Source organism: Plecotus auritus, assembly GCF_963455305.1.
Source record: "Plecotus auritus genome assembly, chromosome: 9".
Lineage (NCBI taxonomy): Eukaryota > Metazoa > Chordata > Mammalia > Chiroptera > Vespertilionidae > Plecotus > Plecotus auritus.
The window spans coordinates 41,189,796-41,203,122 of NC_137783.1; the positions used below are offsets into that span (position 1 = coordinate 41,189,796).

General features: G+C 37.0%; 1 protein-coding gene across 3 annotated transcripts in view; it reads right to left on the bottom strand.

Moving 5' to 3' along the window:
• Window positions 1–13,327, bottom strand: part of CTNNA3 (catenin alpha 3) — a 1,399,627-nt gene that overhangs the window by 150,087 nt on the left and 1,236,213 nt on the right. For all 3 annotated transcript variants that reach the window (XM_080687956.1, XM_080687955.1, XM_080687954.1), the window contains exon 14: window positions 3,808–3,900. In XM_080687956.1, coding sequence (XP_080544082.1) covers window positions 3,808–3,900 — 93 coding nt within the window. The remainder of the gene's footprint in view (window positions 1–3,807; window positions 3,901–13,327) is intronic.

Sequence of the window (13,327 nt, forward strand, 5' to 3'; positions counted from 1 at the left end):
AATATCACTTAACATGTGTTTAATATAATCTTTTAGGAAGCTTTTAGGATTTATAAAAAACTTGTATTATTAGTTTTAGGACTTTGATTATTTTAATAGGAGTTTATTTTCTTGTCTCTTTCAAATTTAAGTTTTTAATATAAAATATATCTATTTTTTCCTTACTCAGAGCATGAAAACAAACAAATAATGAGCTCTTCGAAGAATGATCTCTAAACATGTAGCAAACTCATACTCCTGTACTGTATTCACTGTGGAATGCCTGATCACTGGATATAACCACTATATTGGTCCAGTGAGTATTCATGTTTGATAATTAAGATAATCACTAATTTCTACTGCTGTTCCTCTGCCACTTCATAAGGCATGCACGATTGGTCCTTTAGTATTTCCCTCTCATTGACCATGGACTCTAAACCATTATTTGTTGGTTTTAGACCTTTACAATGCCCAGTGGCATTTTCCACTGATGACAGCAATAACAGATGATGCTGAGCCAAAGCTACTGGGAGTGAAATGCAGAATGTAAAATTATAATAAATAACTGTCACTCCATTACTAAACAGTTTCTAAAATTGGTTCTAGTGCATATTTGATATGTCAATCTCTATAATACTAGAACCAAAAAGGCCTCAGTAATATGAGCAAACAAAAAGAACCCAAACACTTGTCTTATGCAGTGACCAAGAATTCCTCAAAGATCATGGCACATGTATTCAAATAATCCTCAACAGATCCTACTTCAAAATGTTTTGGTATCTTCTCAATTTGTTGGTACCTGGCAAATGTGTCAATAGTACACTCAGACCAATGAATACAAACTTTAAAAATGATGGATAGAATACAAACCCAAAGTCTTGAATGGCTATAAGACTAAACATATGAATATATTCTAGGCACAGATATGTAATGATAAGAAATATAGGACTATATAAGATGGCTGGGAGAGGTCATAAAACCTGTCTAAACATGATCTTGGTTCTAGTCAGGTGATTTGGATGGGAGACAAATTTGAGCTATCCTTCTTAGCCAGCTCTCATAAACTTCAGGTATGAGAATGGAACCTGTTGTAATAAACTCATGACATATATATTCAATGAGAGGATGTTATTGCATTAAATTATTCATACCATACAATTAATTGCTTCTTAAATTTAAATTACACCTCCCTTTTTCAGGCCACTGTAGCATCCTTTATTTTGTTCTCTTTCATCCCATCAATGATTTATCACATTTGTTGTAATGATCATTTTTTTTTTTTTTTTTTGCTTTTTAGTAAAGGATTCATTCTACTAACTCTATGACCTAAGTGAAGTGATATGTAGCAATCACCAAGGTTCTTAGTCTGAAAACATAATCCACTTACTAGGTAAGTTATATAGATCTCAGCCTCAGTGATCTTGTTAGTAAAACTAGGAAAATAATATCAATACAACAGAATTAATGTGATGATTAAATGAATAGTATATGTGAAGAGACTACCTTTTCTTGTCTTTCCCCAAAAGCAGAGACTTAAAATGAAAAGTAGTTTATTTTTGAAATAGATCTTAGAAAATAGAACTAGGAGACTGGGAAGGATGAATCAGGAAATAAAGGCCACTGCAAATTGTCTTATCAACCCAGTCAATGCTGTAGGAATTGGGGCTTGATCCCCCAGTGAAACTCTTGAATATCTGTGGGAAATGAATTTCAAAATGGTCCATCCAAGGAATGAAAGAATATTGCTCAAGGTTTGCTCTGTGGGGTGTTAGTGACTCACATAAGGTTGTGTATGACTTAGAATATCTGAGCAGCTTCCTGAGGGTTTCCACACAGCAATTGCAGGGAAGCCTCAAGGCAGGAGGTGAATAAAATCTAAGCCATTTGGAATATATGCAAGGGAGATTTATGAAAGCAGTAGGTGGCCAGGTTGAATATAATGTCACTCCCAGGTGATGGTCAGAGATCTATCTTGTCACTAGACCGAGGTGAGGCTGTCACCCAGGGTCATTCCAAATGAACTGGATCATCAGGGAAAAGTGGAACACAAATCTTGGATTCAGAGCAGTTTCAAGGTGATTTCCACAAGATTAGAGACAGTGGCTTCTATGGAAGATTTTTAAGACCCAGGACCACAAATATCATCAATGGCATGACCTACAGTGGTCAGGTGGCCATCTATCTGGTCTATAATCCCACTCAAGAATAAAAACACAAATAAAAATGGTAGTAATAAGAATCTTATCTTAGCATATAATTTTACAGTTTATAAAACGTTATAGACATTATATGCAGTATCTTCTTTGGTGTTACCAGCGATTCTATGAGAAGGTATGATAATATTCTCCTTATTTTTCAGGCAAGGGATTTTAAACTTTTTGAAGTTTGAAGGGTCTTAACCAAGGGTTCCTTGTCTTCATGTCATAAGGCAGAAGGAGAATCAAGGCATGTTTTGCCCTAATCCCATCATCCTAAAAGTTGCCTTTATTTTAACAAAATTTCCTCCTGTCAATTCCTTTGTAAGCCCTAACATCTGCCTGCCACTTCCAGTCGTTCAGCAGCAGCCCAAGTGAGTCACTCACTCATGTCACTGAAAGCATGAGCTAAGTTTACCATTAGCAACATTTATTTGCAATTCCATTGCCATTTGTAGTGTTTGATCTCTTACCAAGGATGCCTACTAGATATGAAGAAAACTGTCTTCAGATGCTGTGTGCCCCCAGACAGTGCCTAACATGAAGAAATGGAAACTCAAGAAAAGCAACATTTCTGATAGAACATAGGTGTCGTGACACATATACCAGTCCTAAGTTATCTGAAGATTTTAAAATATGTAACTTAATTAAGTTTATCTCTTTCTATCCATCTCCAAATTTTAGGTCACCGAATTTAACTAATTAACTAGTGGTAATAATGATAATGATGATAATTATACTCTCGCTATGACTACTATAAGTAATAATAACTGATTATTGAGAACTGACTGTGAGTTAGGCATATGTTAAATGCTCTATTAACTAACTTAGTTAATTCCCACAATAATCCTTATATAGAATATTGTAAGTATATTCACTTTACAAATAGGAGAATGGAGGTAGAGAAAAGCTCAGTGAGTTTCCCAAGTAACACAGCAAGGAAGTGGCTGAATTGATGTGGTCCAGGCAGTCTTAGCCGCTGTGCTATCCTGCCTGGCTCTCCGACCCACGTTCTGTAGTCTGGTCTGCAGTTGCAAGCTGTCAGTGTCTGGGAAACCAAACTTTCCCAAGTTCCCAAGCAGTGGGTGAAAGTGAAGTACAGCGTCTCAGAGTAATTGAGAAAGTGATTAACAATTAACATCTTTGGGGAGGGAGGGAGGGAGGGAGGAGAGAGAGAGAGAGAGAGAGAGAGAGAGAGAGAGAGAGAGAGAGAGAGAGAGAGAGAGATTTGAGGGTAGGGCAAAAAGGGTATTGCAGAAAGAAAGAAATGTAGAGAATTGCCACAGAAGTGTGCACCTCCCCCCTAGAATTTCAGAGTATATTTACAACTTCTTAGTTTCTCTTTTCTACTATAAACAAACATGCACACATTTCACCTTTATATTCCCATGACTGCTATCAAGACCAAGAGTGTTACAAGTTGATTCACTACCTGACCAGACACAGCCTCCCTGTGTGCTCTCAAGGGGGAGGAAGTCATTCCCGCCTGCTGCCTCTCCTGCATGCGGAGGCTCTTCTCTTCTCCCTGACTTTGCAAAAGCATCTCCTGATCCAGGAGTCCCAGCTGGGACAGGCTGCCTGGATTGACCAGGAAAGGGCACAGTACATGTATCTCCCCACAAAGGTGACATACCCGGTCAGTTTTTCCTTCGGTCTGAAGGCTGGTGTGACTGCGGACTTCATGATCCTCTTCCAGGTCAGAAACATCCTCTAGTTCCTCTGGGGTCTGTGAACAGAAAGCAAAACATCGCTGATGGGAAAGCAAAATGGAAAACAGTCTGGCCGTACCTCAAAAAGGAAGGATAGAGACCAATATGACCCAGTAATTCCACTCCTAGGAAAATACCCAAGAGAAATGAAAACGTATGTCCACCAAACACTTGTAAACAAATGTTCATAGCAGCACCAAACATAATAGCCAAAATGTGGAAACAAGTAAAAAAGATATCTACTGATAAATGGATAAACAAAACGTAGTAAAGTCATTAACAGGATATTATTTGACCATAAAAAGGAATGAAATACTGACATATGCTGTAACATGGAACATGGGTGAACCTTGAAAATATTATAGTAAGAAAAAGAAGTCCATTACAAAAGACTACATATTATATGATTTCATTTACATGATATGTCTAGAATAGGCAGCTCTATAGATAATAGTTCCTAAAGGAATGGGTGGGTGAGGAGGGAGTGGGCAGAACTGCTAATGGGCATGTGGTTTCTCTTTGGGATGATAACCATGTTCTGGAATTAGATGGTGGTAACGGCTGCACTATCTTGTGAATATACTAAAAAACACTGAATTTTACACTTTAAAACGTTTACGTGAGTGGTGCATGATTACATCCTAATGAACTTTTAAATTAAATTTACTGGGGTGACATTTGTTAATAAAATTATATAGATTTCAAGTGTATAATTCTACAACACATCATCTGTATATTGCCTTGTGTGTTTACCACCCAAGTCCAATCTCCTTTTATTACCATGTATTTGGTCCCCTCCCCCACTTTACTACCCAAACTCCCACCTCCTTTTCCCTCTGGAAACCATCATACTATTGTCTGCGTCTGTGAGTTTTTGTTTGTCTGCTTGTCCTGTTTGTTCATTTGTTGCTTTCAGTTTTATATTCTAATCTATTTTGAAAGGAAAAGAATGTAAAACTGATCAGAAGGAAGTTTTTCTATGAGTGAGTAGCAATCTGGCTTACTGGTACGTGGTTATCACGGATCAAGTTGTTTAAAGGTGACTGGATTCATTATCATTAAAGCCATACAACCTCAACATGCCACTAAAGTTATTGAGAGATTAAATTTTCTAAGACCTAATAAATAATTTAACATGAATTTCAGTATCTATTCTAAATAGTTAACCTCCTTCCATTCTTTTTTTTTTTTTTTCCCACTTCAGCTTAAGCATCTCTGTTCAGAGGTGTCTTGCTCAGGAACTTCCTAGGCCGGGCTGGCCTCCTCTGCCACCCCTTTCCTTATTCCCTCTACTTTCACGATCATATTGCTAATCATACTTTATTGTGTTGCTGTTTATATTACATCATATCGCCAAAACCTAGCACATACATGTTTTTGAATGAATGGAGCAAAATTATCAGTGATAGCCAAAAAGACAGTTGGATACGCGCAAAACAACACTCATTAACAGCAACAACAAATACTTCTTCTAACTGTACCTTCACTGTGCTTACATCCTTTGTATTCCAAAGTAAATTTTTTGTGTGTTTTGTATTTTTGTTTTGTTTCTAGTTCAAGGTTTTTGTTCCCTTAGTCTCAAAGGGGAAATAATTTAAGGAAATCAGTCCTTATTGTAAAAACAAGTGTAAGTACTTAACAAGAATTAACTTACTATTTGTCTTAGTTTACACAGTCTCAACATTAAACTATGACTCTTGCTGCAAAGTCCTGGTGAGAAAACTAGAATACGAACAATTGGGTTTCATGGAAAACTACCAAAAGAGTGTGGAAGGTCTGTTACAGACCTGACTGCGAACGGCTTGGAAAGAGGCAGTAACTGCCTCCTGAGAGCAGCTCTGGGTTCCCTCAGACCTTGCACTGCCCACAGGCTCTTTATTTTCAGGGCTGCAAGACGTGTCCTTTCCCAGAGATGGGAACAAATCAATTAGCACAACACTATCAATGTCATAGCCACTAATGGCAGGAGATACTTTCTTCGCTCATGGGTCTTTAACCAGCACGTTCTTTGTTCTCTAACACTTGCAGTCAGCATCATCTATCTCTCCATTTATTTCAACTTACTGGGATGGGATATTAACATCCCCCATTTACCAAGGCCTCCAATATGCTAAGTAATTGTTATCTATCTGTTGATCTCTTTATGTAGTCCTTTGCTGCAACTAAATGCAGCTAAAATCACAGGGCAATTTACTCTCTCCTCTTAGGAATTAAGAACACGAGTTCACCACGATGGAACTTCTACACAATCACATATTTCTTATTTGCCATTTTTGTGTATTCTTCCCACAATATGCTTGAGAAATGACCTTTGCAGTTCCCCTCCTCGACACATCACCAGCTCCTGTAACATCTGAATGCATTCAGTTGATCAAATTCCCTTTCATGGGTTCTGTTTTGCAGCTGAAAGCTGTCTGGTGCCCCTATGTGACCTGTTTCTTGTACATATCTCTTGTTTATTACTTGGATGACCCTCTACAATGCAGAGATTTATAACTTCATCATTGGTTCCAATATTTTATCCAATCCCAAAATAAAGTTACTTAACAGGAACTAAGAAAAAGTCACCAGCACCATTTCTGCGGGTGATACTGCAGAGAGAGAAAAGGTTCCCATTGATGCCCACATACTCTGTGCTTTTCTTGTCTTTAAACCACTAATAGTCTTCCTGCTAAGCCACCACAAGTGACCTCTTCTTTTCATGAGCAAAATCAATGGGGGAGTGTTCAAAACACTTGCTGGCAGCATTCTGCCTTCTGTAAGGCAAGCGGCTGGACGGCATTGAAAAAAAAAAGTTAAATATACAATATTACAGCTTAAATTAAGTGGAAACTAAGAAAGGGATAGGAGCACTCTAATCATTTATAGGAAAATACATGAACTCCTTCAGGACTGAAGACAGATAATAATAGAAAAAGCAGATTTTTTTAAAAAAAAACAGAGGAGGGAGGATGGGCTACCCTGTGTTGCATATTTACTGGAAACATCAGGGGAAAAACTTGTAAAGCATGTGGTTGTCTAACTCCTATGCTGTCTACCTGAAACTAATATGAAATAATATTGAATGTAAACTGTAACTGAAACACAAAATTTAAAAAATATCTTGTTTTTAACCCTTCTGGTGACTTTAGAAGGTTAAACATCTGGAAGGTTTATGTGGGGTGGAGGTCGTGAAATGTGTATGTTTCTAATTAATTTTCATTCTATAGGAGGGAAGAGAGGCAACTAACTTAGAGGTAGCATCATGTGGTAGAAAGACCCTGTATTGTTGAATAATGGAGACTTGAGTTTCAATTCAGGCCCTCCAATTAGTCATTATGTAACCTTTGAAAATTTGTGTAACCTTTTAAACTTTGGTTCACTAAGAACCAAACTTTGGATCATAATACCTTATCCTGAAATTTATTTTGACACTAAATTGTACCAATATGCTTTAAGCAAGAGGTTAGCTCACAGACATAATTGAGGCATAGCAAGTTTCTTTCTGTTTATTGCTTTTTCTCTTCTTTCTTTACTATCCAGTCCTTGATCCCATCACACCACTTTATATTTTTGATAAAATTTTTGTGGAAATTTGGATACCTTTATTATAATCCAAAATTATAATTCTGGATTGATATGGTACTTACTAGCTCTCTCTTGTTACATTTACCTACTTTGGAGTATATAAGGTCCCTGTGCAAAACAGGATTTAATATAATTCCACATGCACTAAGTCCCCCAGATCTTGATCTGATTTGATCATGTTTTAGAGTAAAATTTTCTCTAAACTGGAAAGTGGGTTACTCTAACAGATTCTTAGGACTGATAAAAATGACTCCTCTAAACTGAGCTGTCTCTAAATAAGATCAAGGAAAATATGCCCAATTGTTTCTGGAGAGTGTTAGTAAATTCAGAATTACTCATTTATAATAAGTAATTCTTAATAAGATCAAGGAAAATATGTCCAATTGTTTCTGGAGAGTGTTAGTAAATTCAGAATTACTCATTTATTTCTCATCTCAGAATTCAGAAAAACTATTTTGAATTTTGCTATTTTAACTCTTATTCACTGTGAAGCCTGGGCAGCCCAAAGTTATTTGAAATAAGCTTAGTTTCCTTGCCTGTAAAATGGCAAAAATATTACCCAATTCTTAGGGTTATCGTAAAGATAACATAACATGATAGACTGGAATATGACTCAGTGATTAGAAAATACTAATGTTTCAATATTGTTTATGATTACTATTATTATAAGATCTCAGTTTATTTATGTAAAAAACGATCAGAAACAAGTATAGAACTTGAAAATATTTAGGCTGAGTTTTTATATAGAAACTGGAGCTGCAATTAACGGTAGTGATACATTAAACTTTCAGGGTCACAGTCAATTGGTGGGTTTAATATATATATTTAATATATATATAACACTGCAGTAGAAATAACTGCATTGATATAGTCTTTTTCTGCCTCAAAGAGCTCAATGCTCTCTATAGATTTACTCTCATCAGTCCTTTTAGAATCCCTAGTGAGATAGGTAGCTGATGTCATTATAACTAAAAATTTACCTGCACAGACTTTGTGAATTTTTTTAAAATATATTTTATTGATTTTTTACAGAGAGGAAGGGAGAGGGATAGAGAGTTAGAAACATCGATGAGAAAGAAACATCAATCAGCTGTCTCCTGCACACCTCCCACTGGGGATGTGCCCGCAACCAAGGTACATGCCCTTGACTGGAATCGAACCTGGGACCCTTGAGTTGGCAGGCCGATGCTCTATCCACTGAGCCAAACCAATTAGGGCATGAATGTTAAATATTGAAAGATGAAAAAAGAAATTTGTGGTCATTACATAGCAAAATGAAAGAAAGATGGACAGGAAGAAGGGAAAAAAGAAAGGAAGAACGAAAGGAAGGAAGAAAGGAGGGACAGAGGGAGGGGGGAAGGAAGGCAGGAAGGCAGGAAGGCAGGAAGGAAGGAAGAAAAATATAAAAGAAAGTTTAGGAAATAGTCATACTTGACATTTTCCTCTCAGAATTAAGGTTGAAATAGAAATCATACACATGATTTAATCATAAATCATACTTCTCTGACCAGCTTACTAAAATCAAATCACCACCATAGCAATGTCAGTAGATGTCTGCCACTCAGAGATATGGTTAGGAAGGATACTATGGAGATGAGCAGGAAGCTGAGGTAATATGTTTAATGAGATCATCCTAGCTGAGCTAATAATACAGGATGATTTTGAAATGTCAGAGAGTCCAGAATTTAAATACTTAAAACAATAGGGATAGATATATCAATAACACATTTTTAAACTATAGAAAATGAAGAAATTCCCCCTGTTGAATACACACATGCACACACATACTGCTCCGTGCCCACACCTCTGACCAAGACACTGGCACTCTATCCTTCATGTTACATTTGCCTCTTTTCTACTCCTAAGGCACGTCCTATTCATGAACTCTTTCTGCATCGAGCGCTTTGGCTCTTTCAGCTACTGCTCTCCTGCTCTTCCTACAGCTTTCATGGGAGCTCAGGTGAATACACACATGCACACACATACTGCTCCGTGCCCACACCTCTGACCAAGACACTGGCACTCTATCCTTCATGTTACATTTGCCTCTTTTCTACTCCTAAGGCACGTCCTATTCATGAACTCTTTCTGCATCGAGCGCTTTGGCTCTTTCAGCTACTGCTCTCCTGCTCTTCCTACAGCTTTCATGGGAGCTCAGGTGATTTATCCTCAGCCCTAGCCAGTCTTCCCTGGCCAGTCTAACTAAGGTTAACCCTTCCCCCAACTCTATTTTATTACATCATCCTGTATGTTTTTCTTCGGGTCTCTTACCATTATTATCACCTAAAATTATATTTTTCTTCTTTTTCTTTTTTATTGAAAGAGATGTTTTGATCTTGCCCCATTAGAATATAACTTCCAAGGAAATGTTGTCTGTCTTGTTTATCACTCTGAGTACCTAAGACAGCCTATACTGTGTGCTCAATAAAATGTCCTAACTGAATAAAGAAATAAAAGGTTTTATAACCAATAAGCTTTGGTATCCATGTCACAGGAAGGTCATGGAAATACTTTTGAGCTATGAAGTAATGTTTAATCTTTTCCCTTCTGCCTTTAGTATGTGTTGATTTAATAATCCCTTGCATAAGGGAAAATTTGAGGTAGATTCCTGGACTTTTTTTAAAAAACCTATGAAAATTAGAGACAATAGATTCTGAACAGAGAGATTTTTCACAAGCTTAAAATTCAGAGACTTGGAAAATGAGAAAGGCATCTCTGTATTCCATGAACATTGTAGTGTGGATATGAAAAGAATTCAGAGAACAATGCCATCTACCAAATCCAACCAGTTTCAGTCTCACCAGGATCCCATGCCACAAACTTTACATGGAAACAGCAAGTAGAAAACCTTAAAGAGCTACATGGGCTAGCACAATGGGCATCTCATTGGTAGCCAGTGTGGGAAAATGACAAATGATTGGCGGTTCTCTCAGCTGCCTGAAAATGGCCTAAGGCTCTAAGAAAAGTTTCACAACCTCAGCACTGTTGACATCTTGCTCTGAATCATTCTGGTTGTAAGAGGCTATCTTAAATACTGTGGAATATTTAGCATGATCCTGACCTCTACCCACCATGTGCAGTAGGACCATTCCCAAAGATGTGACAATCAAAAACATCTCTAGACATTTCCAAACATCTCCTGTTGGGGAGGAGGAGGAACACCTTCTTTGAGAACCACTGCTCTAGAACTCAGGCTAACCTGTTACAACACAGGTGGCAAGGGTTAGGGGAAAGCCCAATACCTATGTTTAAATTTCCCATAAGCAAAGTTAAAACTTAGTTGCCTTAGGACAGTGGTCGACAAACTCATTAGTCAACAGAGCAGCAAACCGCAGCTTGTGAGCCGCATGTGGCTCGCAAGCCACAGTTTGCCGATCACTGTCTTAGGAAACCTAAAAATAAAGAGCAATTTTTTTTCTTGTACATCTGAGTTTGTGGACAGAAATTCATACCCCATATAACACCATTATGGTCACAAAACAGAAGAGGGCACCCTTTAATCATTTTAGTCTTAAAACAATTAGAAGACAATATCAAAAGATTTATGAAAATAAAATTACAGAGTTGGTTGCAGTATTAATACCAACATTTAATAAGTGGGTTTCATTATATGTTATTTTTAAAAATTTTAGTCATAATAAAGAAATTATTACCTAGAGATATGCAGTGATGGTTCAAGGTTGCTTGGATGTTAGAACAAAGTAAGTCATCTCGACTAACATATTTGTGTGCCCCTTTTTCTGTATATTAACAGACTATTGTGCTAGATACTAGACATCTTCAGACAAATGAATCATAATCCTTGCCCTCAAGAGAGATAAAAGCTATATATAAAAGATGTTCCCTAGAGTTAGAAGGTATGAGAATGAATTTGAGTGGTAAGACATGGAGACATTTCCTTAGAAATGTCAGGCAGAAGAGGAGAATAAACATAAAGTTCCCCAAGCTAAGCAGGGAAGGTATTCCTTGTATTATCAGTAAGTTGATAGTCTTGTGCTATAAAGTAGATTAATAAACTTGAAATTAGGATACTTTGGTTTTCCTTCTAACTTTGCCACCAATTAATGTTGTTAGGCAAATCTCCTAATTGTCCTATGCTTCCATTTACTTATCTTTAAAATGGAGATGAGAAGTAAAACTTGATAATGTCTCCAAGTCCTTTGAATTTTAAGATCTTATACGTTCATGTTTAAACTGCAAGCATAACATTAATCTGGATGAAATGTTCCTGGTACTAAGAGATCTCAATATTATGTTGTTCAGTTGATTGAAACACAACTTACTCCAATCTATTGTATTGTTTGGAAATATTATTAATCTTTCCAATACATGTATCTTCCCATTCTTTCAAGGAGTGAGAAGACTTCTAGTATTGTTCACAGTTTTATAACCTGAGTGACTAACACACTGACTGGAAAATAATAGGTGCACAATAAATATAGCTATTAGTGAATGAAAACAAGAAAGAAAATAGATTAGAAAATGAATAAAGATGCAAATAAGGGCATATATCCCTATTTGCCACAATAGATATGGGTAGATTTCCTTCTTAAAATCTTTCAAAGCACAATTCAAAACTGCCTCTAGGAACCATTAGCATTCTATGTTTCACAAGCCATTTCTTTCTTTTCTTCCAGCATATGAAGAAGATAACACCATATGAATTATTCCATATGATGAAACTAAGGAGGCTGGATCAGTATTGTACCCCTTAAAGGCTACAGCAATTGAAATATAGTTTGACAAAGCTAAGTTGCAGAATATAAAAATATATAGCCTAAAGTACAAGGGAAGAATGTATCTATTATGTATAAGAAGGTATGATTAAGCCTGCAGTCAAACAAGACAACTTGGGCTGATAAATCCTGAGCATATAGAATATCACTGTCAGAGGAGACACTACCTTGATCCTTAGCTGTCTATGCATTTTCAGTGAAATAAAATCCCTATTAGTTCTCTACTTAGAACCTACCGAGGCCAACAGCTGTCAAATAGCCAATCATCTGATGCCTTACCGTTGAGCCTGGATTATGATGTTTAATCATGGGGGGTAATCGTTATAATCACTTAAGTTACATAAGGACTTTCTAATGAAACAAACAATGATAGAACCACACAGGGTAAATCGTATTTTAGGCTCGATCTCACTATCACAAAGCCTGTGGGCAGTCATTCCTCTGATAGCAATGAGGCCGATAACGTTAGAAAACCACAGCAAATCAGCAAGAGGGTCACAAATGAAAGTGGCCCTTATTCAACCACCAAATGAGTTGGTGATCTTGCTCTAATTCCAAGGACGGCATGTCTAATTCATGAAAACGGTCATAAAAAGTATCCCAGATTGAGGTTTAAATAAGGACATGAAAGATTAATGAAGCCATGAAGAACAGGGTTTGGACAAAAGTGTATTTTTGGAAAGTTCAAATATTATAAATATCCAGATCCGAATCAGGATCTTGACATTCTTCTTTTTGAGAACAGAAATGTGAGGTAATCATTTTAAATTGAGGTCTTAATAGAATTTGTGAACAACTCTGCTGAGTTATTCCACATTTCCTCTTTCATTCAATGTTAACAATAAACCTGCAGAGGCAAATGTCATCCTTTTAATACCATAGCTGAGGAAACTGAGCCTCGTAGCTCATGGAAACGGTCCAACATCACCCAGTTAATAGAGTGTTACTGCAGAGTAGGGTCCAGTGCTTGTTTCTGACCATGTGGCTCAGGAGTCACAAATGCATGCTAAGTGTGGGGCCTGAGTAGTTAAAACTTACAAGTCTGGAAAATGAGCTTCAAACAGCATGAATATGCTCAGAGAGCAAGGCAGGCCAGGGATTTAGGGTCTTTGAACAGCACAATACCAGACTGGTCTTTAAT